An 18,079-nucleotide genomic window follows, 5' to 3' on the forward strand; every position below is an offset into this window, starting at 1 on the left:
GGAAGCAAAACGTGGTGGCTTTGTCATCCTGTGAGGCTGAATATATAGCAGCTGCAGAGGCTGCTAGTCAGTGCTTGTGGTTGGAAAATTTACTGGATGAACTTAAGGTGAAGTGTGCAAGACCTGTGCAGTTGTTTGTAGATAACAAATCTGCAATATGTCTTTCCAAGAATCCAGTTTTCCATGGCAGAAGTAAACATATTGAGACCAAATTTCATTTTTTGAGAGATCAAGTCAGCAAAGGTAGAATTGAACTGGTGCATTGTGGTACTGAAGAACAGGTTGCTGATATTTTCACAAAATCTTTCAAACAGACGAGGTTTGAAAGATTGAGAGAGTTCTTGGGTGTAAGGTGTTTGGACTCTTTGATTAAGAGGGAGTGTTGAAATTAATCAAAGAGTTGTTTGTTTCTTTTATAGTTGCAATAACTATAATATTTCGTGTGTGATTGTAATAACTGTCATCCTGACAGTTTATATAATTTGTGTATTGCTGTTGCAGTTAATAAGAAAATTTTTATCCTGTTTTTCTCTGCATATTGTGTGTGTGCGTGACCTGTAGTGTTAGACAGTTCCAACATGTTTCAAGTATATAAGGAAACAAATGGAAGAAATAAAGTACTGAAGTGCATTCTTTAATATGAAGTTTTAGGTTAAAATGTCATTTTTTTTAATTGAGTTCAAAATTTGTCATATAAACTAAGTCTCTAGGTTATATATATATATATATATATATATATATATATATATATATATATATATATATATATATAATCAATTTATATGTTAAGGACCAAAATAATCGGAGGGCGAAGTTATTGTCAATATTGTTAACACCTAATTAACGTGCCAATATTCTAGGTATGTCCTCAATTAAATGTAATCGAGTTTCATGTGTATGGATTTTTTTTTTCAATAATAATAATAATAATAATAATAATAATAATAATAATAATAATAATAATAATAATAATAATAATAATAATAATAATAATAGCATAGCATTCACTGCAAACAAATACTTCTGACCATAAGATATGAAAAAAACATTATTTGACCCCAAACACTTGAAACTTGTGGGTTTTGGCCTATCGGTTGAATGAGTCAATTATTTCAGCTCTTTTCTACACCTTTCACTACATGCAGCTTCTTCCTGCATTGTTATAATTTTAATCTGTATTTTCATTTTTTTTTATTTCAGTACATAATTCAAAATATGGTTTTAGTCACCTTAACTTTTCACTGAAAATTAAAATTAGTCTCTATTCAAAATTTTGGTCCAATTTAATCTCCAACTCTTAAATATGGTGGAGTTATTCCTTTTAATCATTTTTTATTAAATTTTTTTAAAGTTTCAAACGCATTGTATAATAATATTTGACTTAATATTAAAGTGAAAATGTGTCAAAGGGTACAAGCAACTCAAATATTATCATGAAATGTATTTGAAACATCAAATAAACTTAACAAAATTTGATTAAAATGATTAAATTCATACGTTTCTAAAGATGAGAGACTAAATTGGTCTAAAATTTCGAAGAGAAACTATTTCCAATTTTTACTAAAAGTTAAGGGACCAAAAACATATTTAATCCTTCCAAATACATATATTTTTATTTGAAATTATACATTTCAGAATGTATAAAATAAAAAATATACTTTAAATTACACATTTTGAAACATAAAATAAAAAACACATTCTTGTATAATTTAAAATATAAATGCATTTTAAAATATACTATCTATTTTAGAGATCGTATATTTTAAAATATAAAAATTTATATTTTAAATTATATATTTCAAAATAAAAATGAAAAATATGTTCAAAATACAATCTAAAATATAAATTTTACATTCCACACTTCGTAAGAGAAAAAAATTGTGAGACAGGTTGAAATTATGGAGCTACTGAAGAAGTTGCCTTCACTGCATTCATGTCTTCTCTTCCATTTTTTCCTTCAGCTCACTAAGTGCGCTTCAACAAAAACAAAGAAATTGTGATAAAAAAATATTACTAAGGAAAATTTTGAGATACCAGGAATAGTTAAAAATTAATTTTGGATCATGTGAAATTACCATTCTAAAATTATTTTGAATAATTCATAAGTTTTTTAATATATTTGGCAAAATGTAAGAATGTTAAAAGTTTATTTTTGTGTTACGCCGCAACAGAGAGGTTCTCGAAATATTAATGCGGTTCAGGGTTAGATCTTGATTTTTTCATGTTGAACAGTTCAGAATTTAAAATAACCTAAGATCTATATGCATGCATCTGAGATTAACGCTATTTTCGAGAATAATGCATGTTACTAACTTCTTTGAATGCTGTTGAATTGTGAATAAAGCAGAACAAAACCGAATGTTGCTGGAACTATTACCTTCCTAATGATTGTTTACAAATTTGATCACTGGTCTTGTTCTTATTTCATTTCGCTAAAAATTACTTATCTATGGTGAAGGAAAGAGCAGCTGATATTGTATAGTAGTAACAATTAACAACATTGTTCCTACTGTTCTTCTTTTACGCTGATCAAATCTTGAAGAAGCATAACTGTATTTTTTTTTTCTTCTATCTTTTCAGCTCCAACTGAATCTATTCAAGTCCAGTTGTTTACAAGTGGTTGCAGCTTCATTGTCTCCGTGGTTGTTTAGGTCCAATCTTGCTGCTACAAAGTAAGAAGCTGGCATCCTATAATCTTGAGAAACTTTTTCATCCACTGGTTTCATTGTTTCTGTCTTGATTCTGTTCCGGTGCTGGAACTCACCTTCTGATTGGTTTTCTGTGATTAGGTTTTCAGGATACATGCTGCTTCTGTTTTCTGTTTCTCTTTCAAGTCCAATGGACATGGATAAGTTGCCAGGACCGGTTTCAGCGGCAAAGTTTCTTCTTTCTTCATTCCTGCTCAATGGGGCAAGGAAGGTGTTCTTTTTCCCATCATCACACCAATTGAGTTCACGGTTCCTAAGGTTGTTGGGAGCTTCTGTGGCTTCCCTTTGTTCCATGAACACATGGCTGCTGAAGTGTCTGAAGCCATTTTGAATCTCTTGCTCCTTCTGTGATCTGTCACAGGATGTGAGGCAACTGTCCACTGAGCAATCGTTTGGCTGGTTGGTGTGTGTTTGCTGAGGGCAAAATCCTTGCAATTCCTTCAGCTCTGAGAATGCTGAGTTAAGGCACTGAGATGACACTTTTGACACCAGCTCTGACAGTTGAACTTTTGCAGTTTCAAGTCCCACTATTCCCAAATTTTGTCTCCCAAGAGTCTCTTGTGCTTTCTCCAACACAGACTGAAGGTATTTTCCTTGTGCCTCAATCCTAAGCTGCAAGTGTCTTTGTACCTGATAAGATTTTTAAGGTAGTTATTGTAAAAGTTAATAAATTTAGGATATACAATAGTTTGTATTTGGATGACAAATTAAAACACTTTATACATTAGTGCATAGACTAATTTATTTATATGAATATGGAATGGAAAATGCATGCTTAGTAAGTTGCCACTTAGATTTCACCTCAAGTTGTTCATTGAGTCTTCTCTGCACCTCAATCTGCATCTGCAGTGCCTCGCTTATATGCAGATCTCTGGATAAAAAAGGCACTGAAAATTAGCATCACTACTACAAAATATTTAAGCAACTGAATGTCCATGTCATGTTAAACAAGATTACATGAAGCATGTGAAAAATGTTTAGTTTTTCTTACTTGTTAGCCTGCGGTCCAAGGCTTAATTTGTTCATGTGAGTCCCACTGGTTTCAGAAAGTCTCTCCCCAGTTGTTGCACTTGTTGCTGTTAAGGTAATTTTAACCATCAATAAGAGCTCTATGGCTCATTAGTAGATCAGAAAATGAAAGAGATTGGTATCTTACTCATTTTGTGTGTCACGTTGTTGCTTTGTCCATGCAGATTCTTGCTCAATCTATACTTCTGATGACAAAAAGGAAATATCAGTAATTGCACCAGACAAGTTTAAGAAGGAAAAATGAATTCTTGGTTTGTAGCTTTTTGAATGCAAAATTCAAAATGGTTTGCAAGTACTGATGTAACGATGCACGCACCTGAAGATGGCTCTTTAAATGGTATAAGGTAAGCCCTGGAATTCCCATGAGTTTCATTACTGTTTTTGGAGTTGCTTCTGCAATAGAAATATTATAATTGCATCAGTGAACTAAAATTCTATGATCCTCAAGATTTGATGATCCACAAGGTGACTTGTGTACTCACTGTCAGCTCCTCCTAACTGATTGACTGCTTCTATAAATCTGGCATGAAGATCTGCTGTCCATTTTAATCTTGGTTTAGCATCAGTTGAAAGCACAAGTCCAGAATCTCCAGACCCATTTCCTGTTTGAAGGAACATGTGCCTCTCAGAAGGGATTGGCATTCTGGAAGAAGAATGAATGTTTTTTCCTTGGTGTTGGTGATGATGGTACATTCCACCTACAAAAGCCACTTATAAGCACCCTGTAACATAAAAACTAACAACTTAGTTTCTAGAGCTGAACACCAGTTATGTAGTTACCTTGATGACTTGTGTATTCTCTTGATCACTTTCAACCTATGGAAGATGAAACTAGAAGAAGCTTTAGTTTCAAGATTAATTGTTACAAGCCCTGGTACTAACAATTAAGATACTTTCTGAATGCTTGATGTGCTTGTCTTGTTTTTCCTATCACACTTCTCTTCAGTGGAAAGCATGCTGAAACTGGTATTTATAAGAGAGCTGGAGGGAGCTGGTAATCCAATGGAATCTTGGATAGAACCAATAGAAAACCCAACTTAATCCTTGTGCGGTGACCTGAAAATTAGATATTATTCTTTCCTACTTTTGTTCACCAATGGACCCCATTTTCTAGTTCCATTTTCCATTCTCAGATATTGCTTTCCATTTGAGTTCCTCAGCAATAAAGCTTCGGAAATAGTCTATTTTTTTTTTCATGCACAACCTTTTTTCCACACACATTATGCAGGAATTGCATATAATTCAAAAACATTTTTAATATTTAGATATGTAAAAAAAGTTATCTGCAAATATCAATTTGTAAACTGCATTAGGTTCCAGAACTGATCCTTCAAATTTTAACCCAATATGCATTTTTATTCGTTTGCCAGGTAAAAAGTGGGAATCGTATGCTCACATTTGAAGGAGTATTTCCTTTTTCTTCTGACTTGGTTCTGGAGAATCTGATATCCCTCTGGACTTGGAACAGCCATTATTTTTGTTTTAGAGGAAGATTCTGAGAACTTAGAAGCCTAAATTTGTTGTTCCAAACCTTGATCTTGCTGCCATTTTACAAGTCCTTTCTTAATGTACATACATAGTTCTTTAGTAGCATGATATATGAGGTTGGGCAAGGTTTATCTTTGGCAAAGTTTTGAGACAAAGACACGAAGGAAGGCCTTAACTGCAGTTGAAGGATTCCATTGACTAGAGCACCATAGCATGCAAAGGAAGGTTAAAAATAATTGTGGAAGATGCTTGTTTCTCATGGAACTGTTTGGAGGTAAGGAATAGAATAAGAATACGTTCTGTTTTGTCTCCTTCAATAAGTTTGGTACTTATTCAGCCTGCACCGTTTAAAATATAAGGAAGATGGACCCTGAACTTTTCATTCTTTCTTTGGCACAAAACCTCTGGCCCCATCCTCTGGAATCCTAAGTAGGAGGGACCTGATAAAAAGGGAAAGATAGAAGAATTGTACTTGCTTTTATACTTGCATTTGGTTAAACACAGTACTACTGCATAGGACCACTTCCCTTGCCCTTGACTTGTACCATGGTTAATGTAGCTGATTCTTGTGTAAGAATAGGTACATTTGTCATTCCTTATGTTACCACACCCACTTTTAACTTTTTTCCTCTATAAACTTGTTCTTATCCATGGAGAACTTTCCTTTCATTAAATGGCATATACCATGTTAACCCACTACCAAAATCATTACAAAATGTATTAGAATCCGATTCAGTTTTAATTAAAGCCACGCTTTCCTCAGGCAATGCATGTGTCAAGTGCATGCAAATCTCCATTATTCAATTGGAAAAGAAACAACTAAGCTTAGTGTTGCACACTGTGCTCTAAGGGTAAGTGGTGTAGTACTCTCATTAAAAATCCACCAATAACAATTATATTATTAACAGCTAATACACAACAAATTACAGCATAATATATGTATATAAATACAAGAAACAGCCAGCTGGACGTAACACAAATGTGAGAGTAGACACACCCCTCAACAACAAATTTCACTTCCATAAATTCTAACACATAATTTTGATATTATGTTAAGAAGTGAAATTTAAACCTAATACACTCTTATAAAACCGTCTTATAAAGTGAAGCTTGCACATATAAATTAGTTTTATTTCTATTCGATTTAGAACTTCCAATAATTTGCAGACCTTATATGATTTGGTGATATCCATTTATCAGGTGTTGCATGTAAGATGGACATTTTATGGAGAACTTATAGAAACAATGAAATAAATAGGCTAAACCGCAAAGATTCCTTGAACAGTATCTTGATATCACTTCTCCTTGTTCTTGTTCTTGATTCTGATTTTTGAGAATATTTAATGCTGCCAGGAGAATCCCGAGAGACTTTAGACAAAGTTAAAGCTGAGTTCCTAAGTAGTTTTCTTGCATGTGGATTGGAATAATATGAGCAAGAGGATTGATTTGGTACTTTTTCCATCTTGATATCGAATTTGCTCCTTAGATGGACTTCCTATAACCACTTGGCAAGAGCATTATTTATTTGAAGTTGTTCTTGAGCACCAAAACAAGACTTAAAAACTCATCAGAAATAAAAAAAAAAAAAAAAAAAAAAAAAAAACACTCATAATTAACAAGTCTTCACGGTCTACTTTATCTTAGTCTAGAATGTATCCCATTGCAAAAATACGGAGATGTTTAACATTATACTCTCAGGTGACAGTGAAAAGAACATAAGCATAGAAAAATTCAAAATGAAGATGTTATTGGCAGAGAATAAAGGAAACTAACCTTTACGTTCATCTTTTTTAGTGTTGCTTCTATCTACCAATTAGTATATAGTTCTGCATAGCTTGATTAGTTTTATATCATTGTTGACCATGCAATTAGAGGTTCTGTACGTAGGAGTCAATGATGACTGGTTTTTCTTTATGCAATGAGATTTAACCATGTATAATTTGTTGGTACCACTTTCTTTGACTGTTTGAGTTTGTGTTTATATAATCACAGAAAGCAGCAAAGCCTTCAAAACCAAATCCATTTATGGCATAACTTTGTTTTTGCAGCTTTGATACCATGCTCATTCTTGTGTGGAACTGTTTTTCCCATAATGATATTCATCTTTACTTGGTGCTGCCAAACTGTCCTTGCTACTTTCAAGTCTTTCGAATCTTTAAAGAGTATGTGCTTGTACAGAACCGAGGAGTACTTATCTCTTTCTAGTAGTATCCCATTGGCTTTATCTTGCAATATGGAGATGCCCCACCTGTGACATGGGACATTAACTTTTATTCTTGGTTTATATACAGTTCCATTATGTTTTTACATGTTAAAGTTATCTTACCAAAATCTGTTAAATCTGTTATTTGTTTGATCTATTGTTCCATTCACTATCGAATTACTATAGAATCACTTATTAATATCTAGTTACATGTTTGAGATGTATATATTTGAATGTAAAAAATATGCGTTGAAAATTTCATATCGACTAGAAATAACGTCAATCTACGATATTGACCTCTCTGACAGGCATAGGACAGACACGGTGAGAATGAAGTTGTGGACTAATAAATGGTCAATCATGAGCAAACCAAAACCATTTCTTGAGAGTGGTTTGGTTGAGCACACATGATGGCATTGGTTGAAATGAAAAGCTAGAAATGACCACGGAATGCTATTCCCAGAAGGGAAAAGGGAGAGAAAAAAAAATAAAGAAGGGAAAAGGAAAGTTCAAAGATTCTTGAGAATGAGAATATGAGAATCTTAATTTAGATTAAAGCCCTTATATTATATTCTCAAGTAAAGAATTATGTTATTCTTCTTCTCCAGAAGCCACAAAAAATGGATTCTCACTTCCCTACCTATCTTTTTACTAATTGTAATCAGATGCTTTTCAGTAGCATACATTGTGACAACCAACACCTTAGTATTGATATCTATTATGGGAATTGCTATGTTTAGATGTTTTAACAAAATTTGAGGTTGCCTTTCACTTTTCATCTAAGAAGTGACCTTGTTGGTTGACATTGGACTGTTTCCCTGCTAATTAATTGGTGTTTCCCACTTCGATAATTCCAGAACCTTTTCCACTTTTTTTTTTTCCTTTTTTTACATTATTTTGTGTGATGGGATTGTCCTAGTTTCAATTCATATCATCAGCTTTATAATCAGATGATACTTGGTTTGATCATATAAATAGCTATATGAGAATATTATAATATATGATTAAATTAGATTTGACATGACAACAAATTTAACATAGATTGAGTATCAACATCCAAATTTGCCCTATAAATACGTTTGGTTTTAAAAAAAAGGTTTTTAGTTAATGGTAGGTAGTAAGAAAAAGGTGAAATATTCTTTCTTTATATTTTCAAATTTTAATTTTAGCAGAAAAAAAAAATTAAGTTACTTTAGTTATCAGACCATTTCTAATGATTTCAAAATTTTATTCATATCTTCGGTCTTGTTATTTACTCCTCACAAAGACCAAATGATATTTTAAAATATCCGATTTTCGAGGAGATATAAGTTTAATTATTAGAAACATTATTCTTCATAATAATTAAAATATTATGCTATGATTCAATTTATATGACGTGTCTCATTAGAATTTTTCAGTTAGAGAAATATATGATTTTAATAATTAAAAATAATATTTTTTATAATAATTATAATCAATATCTTGAATACTGGATTGCAATTTGATCGTAATATGTTGTCATCATGACTAATTCTTTTTTATATTGTTCATTTGTAATCAAGGTTAAGATTACAATTGTATTACCGTGTATGAATCTGAAGTGATGGAAGGAAAAGAAAGTTCTAAATTTCTTTGGAAAAAAAAGGAGAAAAACAAAAAAACTTAGAAAAGAAGGAAGAATTTGGATTCTGTGCTGAGTTTTTTTATGATGTCCTTCTACTATGCCTTCAAAATACTTTGATGACCATTGATTTTAAAAATTTTAAATATCACTACAACAAAAATGACTTTAGACAACACTAAACGAGATCACGAGTATAAAAATGTGGTCTAAATATAGTAAATGCAACACTTTTTTAGACTTGGCTTAAAAACTATCTTAAGCAACATAAAAACTTTAATTTATATAAATGTTGCTTGTAAAAAATGTGAGCTAATCCATAAAAATGTGGTCTAAAATATACTGAAAATTAAAGTTTTTATATTAGAAAATATTTCATCCATCTTTTTTTGACTGAAAACGCAAAACTTAGTTCCAAAAACGCAAAAATTTGAATTTCTTCCCTCCCTTTAATTTTAGACTGAAAATGTCAAGAACTCACAGTGTTAAAAATATGAAGTTTTGAAAAACACGTACACCAAAATCGTTGCCTTTTATGAGAATTTTAAACAACGATTTTAAAATTGTTGTCTTATTGAAAATCGTGGCCTATAACCTACAATTACGTTAACCTAAACTACGCCTAAAAACTTGTTGTCTAAACTTTAGCCCACGATTTTTGTGATTTAACTCATAATTTTGTGTTGTTGCCTAAGACGATTTTTGTTGTAGTGTATATTAAAAAGTTATTTCAAGTAACAACATATTGTACTTTTAGTACTCAGCAGAGGACAACACCAAAAAACTTAGTAGAGAATTTGGATTCAAGAAGGAAAGAGAACAAAGGAGTTGAAGTGTATGGAACCAAAAAGTGAGACATATAGAAAAAAGAGAACTAAAGTCTGCATTGGGAGATAATATTATTTACCAATTTATTATTTTTTGCGTTCTTCATTCACATTTGGGTTGCTACAAGGATATATGTTTTTTCATTCCTCACATGTAAAATGTTATTTATCTTTTGATTCATTCATTCCTAATTTTTGTTAGTGTTAATTTCTTTTATTACTATTATTATATATATATATATATATATATATATATAAACAAATATATTTTTCTTCATTTTTGTTGCTTGACACCCTTTAAATAATAATAAAAATATAAAAAATATATAAGAAAATAATTAAAAAAAGATTTAAAAAAATAATAAAGAGTGAAAAAAAATATATAATTATTTGCTTTTTATATTTTCAATTAGCTTATATCGTCTTTTTCGTGGGATTGGCCAAACATTTTTTTCTCAGATATCAACCCTCTATTTTGGGAATGGTTGAGTCAATAAATTATTAAAATACCAAAAAGAAAAAGAATGCATGTCATTATGACTTATGACTTGAGGGAGATATGTTAAGGCAATTATTTCTCCTTTATAGCTCTCGTTGTGCAAGCGACAAACGATTACTCAAGTGATAGAAAGTCATAGTTTTAAAAAAACTTGATGAAGTGTGCAACAAGTCACATTGCTCAAGCAACAAAGTAATGCTTGATTGAGGATGAGTGTTGATTATCTTTCTTCAATAACTAGTAGGACTTAAAGTGACAAAGTCAAGTTGCTTAAGTGATAAATTTTCCTCTATTGGTTGAATACTAGTTGCTTAAGCAACTTAAGCTAGCTCAAGTGACATATGTTTTATGCATGCATTGGAGTTAGTGTGTATACATATGTTTTTATGAAATGCATTGGAATATATGTGATGATGAAATATGTTGAGAAGTTATCACATGAATGGATACACATTGGTGTATGGTTAGGGTACCTAAAATGGTATTGTAATTTATTGTGATGGTGTAAATCACATATATTAAATATTAAGTGGTGACAAATTTAAAAGAGACTCATTCATTAGATGTTGTAAATAGGTGCAACGAACCACACTAACATAAAGCTCTAATATTATCTTATGAGTAGTGGACTTTAATCTTAACATCACAAAAAAAAAAATTAGGTTAGTAAGATGTGGTTTAGACCCACTTATATATTATAATTTGGTCATATATTTAAATTATGTAAAATCTCTAATATACTTCATCATGCTAAAGACATCCAACATGAAAATAAAGGAAAGTTTGATAACGAATGTCATGATAGACCTAACTAAACTTGCTAGAGTCAATAAGTTGTCATCATCTTATGAAAGTTGATTCCAAGTTTACCTCAACCTTGCAATTATACTTGGTAAAGTAATATTTTCATCTACCTGTAAATTATAATTTGGTCATGTCTCTAGTAGTATTGGACAATAAATCCAACATAATTTGTTATCATTGTTCTTTGAATTGATATCATATCATGTAAAAAAATATATGTACATGTAAATTGTATATCATTAATGTATAATTATTGCAATTAGCCTATCCTTACTTGATATATTCTGAATTTGTTATAATAGTAATTGATAGAAAGCAAATCATATTAGGAATAGAAGTATAATTACTAAATACAACTAGAATCATGATTATTCATTATTATATATATATATATATATATATATATATATATATATATATATATATTGGAATGTCAATGTTTCACAAAATAGTATATGAAATGGGTAGTTTTTGATAAAATCATAGAATTGCAAAACTAGTAAAATTTGTTGGGATTACAGTTTTAGAATCTACAAATAAATATTTTTTACTTGTTTTTTTAAAAAATGGTACTGTATAAGTAAGTTAAAGTAATATCTCAAAATTAATTAAAAATAGTAAATTCTATATTAAAAAAATGTGCAATTTAACTTGAAAATTATAAATTTAAGATAGTGATAAGGGTAGATATTTGAAGACACTAAATGATTAATTAAGTGTACCTCAAAATATGTTTTTGACTTTAAGGCTTTGCTAATTTGATATTTTAAAAGACAAAGGACTAGAATATGATTGTTGACTAGATTTTATTCTTTATTTTGTACGAAGAAAATGACAAAATTGGAGGTTTGAATTGGCAAAATTTATCAAAGTTGACAAGTTAATTGACTCTTTGATTAAAATTATTCTACTAAATTTAAATTATTTGTTAAATTTGTTGTAATGTTAATTAAAAGTATACCTTGAAAAAGAATATTAGTATGTACAGAGAGAAATAAAGAGAATAGTAATTAATTTAGGTGAGGTATTATTTGATTTTTTTGAACTCTTGCTTTTTTTACAAAAATCAAACATTTGTTTAAAACATAAAATGTAATTTAATTTAAATTTATTATACTTTCATTTTGTCATAAATAATTATGATAATATTATTGACTTTTACCGTGGCTATTATAGAGGTTATATTTAAAGAATTTCTTTTGTTGTCGGTATTTTCTTTTGAGACTATCCTAACTAAAACACATTTAAATGCACAAACAGAACAATTCCAGGTCATTTTCATACAATCACACATATTAATAAGTATTTTTAAAACACATCTCAAGACCAAAAACAGGAAAAACACTTCGAAAGCTTTAAAAAAATTTACTTACCTTGACAGATGCCGACTCAACAAAAACAAATTCAATCAAAAAAGTACCACAACACATTTAAGAAGTTGAGAAACAAGATCAAAGAAAAAAGACAATGAGATCTATGATCATAATCCAAATCGAAATTGAAAAGAAAAGAAAACGAAAATTTGAAGTTCAACTTACGTGAAGAAAGAAAATGTTCAGTTTGATAAATGGAATACGTCACAGAAATCTCAGTTTCAACCTCTATTTCATCAAATGGTTGCAGCTGAGTTAGAGGAGACGAAGAACAGTGGCCATGAAAAGTGAAAAAGGTTGAAAGGAAAAAATAGAATGTAGAGGTAAAAGAATTTAGGTTTAATTATGCTTTTGGTCTCGTTTTGGAGTTAAAATCTCAAAATAGTACCTAAATTTTTAAAAGTCTCAAATTGGTCCCTTTTTTGTTAAAACGTCTCACATTTGCCCTTTACGTTAAGTCAAGGTTGACGCAGTTAGAGGGAGTGCCACGTATTAGTTCCTCGATTTTTTGAATTTTTTTATTATTTTTTTTTTGAATTTTTTTTATTTTTAATTTTTTTTTGAATTTTTTTTTTAAAAAATCAAAAAAAATTGTCACGTGTCAAGCTGTCATCGTGCCACGTGGGAGTGACAGAGTGACGTGGCAGAGTATTATGCCAGGTGTCATTTCCTTAGTCTCAATTTAGTCCCAATTTTTATAAAAATGAGCAATTTTGTCCCTCTTCAAATTGAAACAAAAATTAATTTTATATAAATGTTATACAAATATTTTTATTAAATTTGATATTTTTATTCAAATTGATATTTTTATTAAATATTTTTAATATAGCTAAGTTTATTTAAAATTATGTTTCACATTCAACTTTACTTAAAATTGTTTTCAAATTTTAAATTTATATGTGTTTTATTGTTACATGAACTAGTTAATTTATGAATTTTTTTCTATTAACATTATTTTCTATTATCAACTTTTAAACCATTTTAAATAAAATTCAATGTAAAATATTAATTAAATGAACTTAATTTGGTTAAAAATATTTACTTGAAATATCAATTTTGATGGAAATATTTGTGTACATTTATATAGAAATTAAATTTGATTTCAATTTGGAGAGGGACAAAATTGCTAATTTTTACAAAAATTGAGACTAAATTAAGACAAATTAAAATAAAGGGACCAAATTGAGACTAAGGAAATGACACATAGCGTAATACTGACACGTGTCATTATTACTGTCACATCACTTTGTCACTGTCACGTGACGCGATAATAGCTTGACACGTGACAATTTTTTTGATTTTTTTTAAAAAATTTAAAAAAAAAAATTCAAAAATAATAAAGAAATTCAAAAAATTGAGGAACTGACACGTGACACTCCCTCTAACGGCGTCAACCTTGACTTAACGGAAATGGCAAACATGAGACGTTTTAACAAAAAAATGATCAATTTGATACTTTTAAAAATTTGGGTACCATTTTGAGATTTTGACTCCAAAATGAGGATCAAAGACATAATTAAACCAAGAATTGATGTAAAAAGACAAATGAAATGACTTTACCTTTTTAATTTAACCGAACACAAATAATTTTAAAAGGAAAAGAAAGAGAAAAAACCGAGTTTTACAAAATTGATAGTTTATCCGTTTTAAATCAAAACAAGTCTTCAGAATTTTTGTTATTAAAAATATAGTGAAGACTATATTTTGCAACTAGAAGGAAAATGATTTTGTTAATTTATATGAAGACAAAATACAATTACAAATCGATGAAGTATACTGCAAAGTTAGTTAGTTTTTTACTACTTAACAACTTTTTTTTTTCGTGGAAGATAGTATCGTTTAACCTTAATTAAGTGGCTTAACCTTAATTAAGTGGTTGAAAATTATATGTATAAAATATAACTTCTTTTTATTAAAAAAATTATAATTAAACTTGATTTTCGTTGTCCTGTAAAAAATAATATGAAAACAATTGTTGTTATACACGTCTTTAACTTCCAACTATCCTTTTGTTTTGACAGATACACGGAGATTTTGAAATATATTATATATTTCTTTTTGAAAAGAAAAAATATTATAAATTGTTATTATTACTATTATCATAAATCCTAAATAATAATAAAATTAAAAGTATATTTTTTATCAATTTTTTCCTTTTCACTTGTATAAGTAACATCTCTTCTAGCTCTGTTTACCTTTTTCTTTCTATTATCTGCATCTAATTTATGCATTTGATTTGTATAGTTTGTTTCTTAGCATAACCAAGATCACGTGTGCGTTCCTGGACTAGCACGAATCGGAGAGAGGGTTATTCTGTTCTGGTTAGGTTACGCTGTATGCAGCACAGTGATAATAACATGGAAGCCTCCAAACTCAGTAACAGTACTCAAAATATTCGATGCCATCACTGCGCAGGACCCCTTTCAAACCGCATGGTATATTTCTTTCCAATAATTGTTATTCTTTTCTCTCTTCATCTCTTACCAATTTCATTCTTTTGATTCAGGAAACTAGTCACTGGACCGTTTCGCCTCTCATCAGGGATAGCTTCTCCATGGTGAATTATTCTCACCCATTTCGGTTTTTTCTTCTATATGTATGTGGGTGTGCGAAATTTCTGATCTTTCTTTGTGGGGTTTGAACATTTCAGATTGGTTCTGCCGTTGGCGGCACGGCTAGTGCATTTTATGGATTTAATCTTGGTATACACTTTGCTCCCACTTTTTGATTATTTTTTAACAAGTTTGCTAAGATTCTCTGAAATTAAAGAAGTAATGAATGGTGAGCAGTTGCAGACTGTTATCGGGAAATAGGAACACTATGTATAGAAATGCTTTGTCCATCATGTTGTACAGAAACTTGAGTTATGTAGACATTATGAGAACGATTTAGTATGTGTTTGTTTGTATTGAAGTTAGGTTTAGTGTAATTGAAATTTGACACCACACTTTCTTGTACTTGTTCCCATTGAAAAAATGGTATGGTAAATATCCATTTAACGGTAAATGTGTTTCCATACAAAGCTGAAGTTTGAGTGGTTTGCAAGCTTTATTTCTTGCAACTGTTCACCTTCCAAACTGAAGAATTTAACTTTTCATAGGCTTAATTAATCATTTGTTCCTACATATACACTAATTTTTTATATTAGTTCTTATATCTAAAAGCTCTATATTTTAGTCTTACACAAGCATTTGTTTTTGTTTTAACCCTTGTTAGCTTTCTGATAGTATAAAACTGTCTAAAATTGAGGTATAAATAAAGACTATAATGTAAGAGAAGAATCGCCTGGTGTAGATATAGGGACTAAAACGATAACTTGGCACAAATGTAAGGATCAAATGATTAATTAGAACTTTTTAATATTTAGAAACTGAACTATTTTTTTTTTAGCATGAAACTCTATACGTATATATTTTTTCTTATTTTCTTAGATGATTGCAACATTACACTGAATCTTTTGTCCGTGAAGACTGCTTGGTTTTATGTATTTAACATATTCAGGTTTCCGAAGTAATTTTTTGTTGTCCAATGCAGTTATGCCAATTGTCCAGAGAAGAATAAAAGGACCCATGTGGTTGCATTTTTTCATTGGTGTAAGTTCATTATTGTTTTTTCTCTTTCTGTTGTTTTTAGCTTTTGTTCATTGTTTTTTTGCTAATTTTTTTATTTTCATAACACTAGTTCATGGTTTTTCCTCGTATTCAATACTTAGGAGATGTAAATCTTTGACTAGTTAACTCTGAGTATAACTTCAGCTCGTCATATTATGTTCTTTAAAATAGTTATGAACTTTGATATTTCCTTTCTTTAATAAGAAATCAGGGAAAGATTCTTAACCAAGAGACTGCACTTCTTTCTTGTTAACCTTCTAATAAACTGACGCTGTACTGTAGTTGGTAAAGTTATGAAAATTCTTAAATGTACAAAATAAAACCATTTGGCCCCTAACTAAGTTTCTCTAGCTATTGAAATTATTCTATATTTATGACATCATGAGAGAGTTAACTGATACTATAACCCTGTAACTTTCATACAGTGGTAAAGGTACAACCCTCGTGACCCAGACTCCTTTGTTTTCTCTGATGATCTAAACTCATTTTGTCATTTTAAATAGAAGTGAGATGAATCTGCAAAAAAATCATAAAATATAAACAGAACTTAAAGCAGGAGAATTCACTGATTATGTTGTGTTTTCTACATACAAAATTCTTTGATGGCTAAATTTTGCACTAGATAGATGGTTTATTTTCAGTTAACAAAAGGGGAAACAATATTGTTGGGAAGACTTGTTGGGTTTGTCTTTTGTTATGTTCTTGAAGTGGCCATTCTAAAAGTTACTTTTCTCCATCCACTTTGAACTTTTCTTTATGAAGAAATTTTGTTCACATTTTCTAAAACTGCTGATGTTGTTTGTCTGCACCATCTTGGATCATCATTGTTTTCCATTTTGTATCGGTCTTGTTTTGATGCATACATCATTGGTTGATTTCCAGGTAAACAATTTTAGTGTTTTTCATTACCTGTAAATTCAGCTGGAACCATTTCTTTTTCGTCTAATTGTATAATTTGTGCCATTGGGGGCAGTCATAATATATTTTGCAGTATCATTCGGAAAGAATTAAGCTTCTTAGATGATGAAGCATGTGAGAGTTTTTGACTCATAAATTGCACATTTGAATACTGTGTTCCTTGTTAATCAAGTGAAAATATTTTTACCATCTTATTGACATAACTTCTCTGCAATTCAGGCACCCCCTGTGATAGTATTCTCTTCAGCATGCGCGGGACTGGCAGGTGAGTTCTGAATTTGTTGTTTTTTGCTGGCATGTGTATATTTCTGTGTTCTGTTTTTTTGAATTTGTAACTTTCTATGGAAAGTTTTGTGAGAACAAAAAACACCTACAAGACTTTGTTGCGTTGAGAAGTGAAAAAACTTTTATGAGAACACATACTTACCAAATGTTTTCTGTTTCTATGGAGTGCTAGCGATTCTATCTGTACATTTGAACAGTCTAGATTCTTGATTGAAACCGTGAACTTATTATTTTTTATTGTGTTAATTATTGAAGAATAGTAACCTGGGTTTATCATGTCATCATCTGACAATTCAAGTATTGGAATTCGGAAGTCTTCATTTATAGCAGGACAAGGGGTGAAGTTTGTTTCATGCTGATAAAAGTTTCATTGGCATAATGCAGGTGGTGCTGTTCCAGCTGTGGCACAACTTTTTTCCTCCTCTTATCATGCAGCATACTCATCTCCGCCATCAAAGAATGAAAATATTCAAAAGTCAATAAAATGAGATAATTGCTGTCTTGATGTGACCATGCATTCATCACAATGTGTGCTGAAGAGAGTTTTGTTTTTTTACCTGTGTAAATACTGCTCTAGTTTGTTATGTTTGGATGGGAGGAAAGATAAGCACAAAGAAGAAAACACACAGAAAATGATGTACTTTATTATGCTTAATTGGAGAAAAAGTGAAAGAAAAATAGAGGTGAACGTTGACTTCTTAAAATTAAATTTATTTATACATTTTTTTCTA

The 18,079-nt window shown here is 30.3% G+C and overlaps 2 protein-coding genes and 1 long non-coding RNA gene across 3 annotated transcripts; 2 read left to right on the forward strand and 1 right to left on the reverse strand.

Moving 5' to 3' along the window:
- Positions 1-2,339: 2,339 nt before the first annotated feature.
- Positions 2,340-4,691, reverse strand: LOC114183791 (myb-related protein 2). Its single transcript, XM_028070931.2, has 7 exons — positions 4,518-4,691; positions 4,220-4,435; positions 4,054-4,130; positions 3,865-3,922; positions 3,700-3,784; positions 3,510-3,579; positions 2,340-3,338 (listed from the first exon to the last, which is right to left on the reverse strand). The coding sequence occupies exons 2-7, from the start codon at positions 4,428-4,430 to the stop codon at positions 2,577-2,579; spliced, it is 1,263 nt and encodes a 420-aa protein (XP_027926732.2). The 5' UTR covers positions 4,431-4,435; positions 4,518-4,691; the 3' UTR covers positions 2,340-2,576.
- LOC146886518 (uncharacterized) lies at positions 3,778-6,831 on the forward strand. Its single transcript, XR_014994843.1, has 2 exons — positions 3,778-4,081; positions 5,108-6,831. It is a non-coding gene; the product is annotated as an uncharacterized LOC146886518 (long non-coding RNA).
- A 7,900-nt stretch (positions 6,832-14,731) lies between these two features.
- Positions 14,732-18,079, forward strand: LOC114183893 (uncharacterized). The gene is made up of 6 exons (XM_028071065.2): positions 14,732-14,969; positions 15,041-15,091; positions 15,185-15,236; positions 16,069-16,127; positions 17,283-17,328; positions 17,733-18,079. The coding sequence occupies exons 1-6, from the start codon at positions 14,871-14,873 to the stop codon at positions 17,834-17,836; spliced, it is 411 nt and encodes a 136-aa protein (XP_027926866.1). The 5' UTR covers positions 14,732-14,870; the 3' UTR covers positions 17,837-18,079.

The sequence above is a fragment of the Vigna unguiculata genome, chromosome 5 (genome assembly GCF_037176805.1).
Source record: "Vigna unguiculata cultivar grain cowpea cultivar isolate G323 ecotype 2 chromosome 5, ASM3717680v1, whole genome shotgun sequence".
Taxonomy (NCBI): Eukaryota; Viridiplantae; Streptophyta; class Magnoliopsida; order Fabales; family Fabaceae; genus Vigna; species Vigna unguiculata.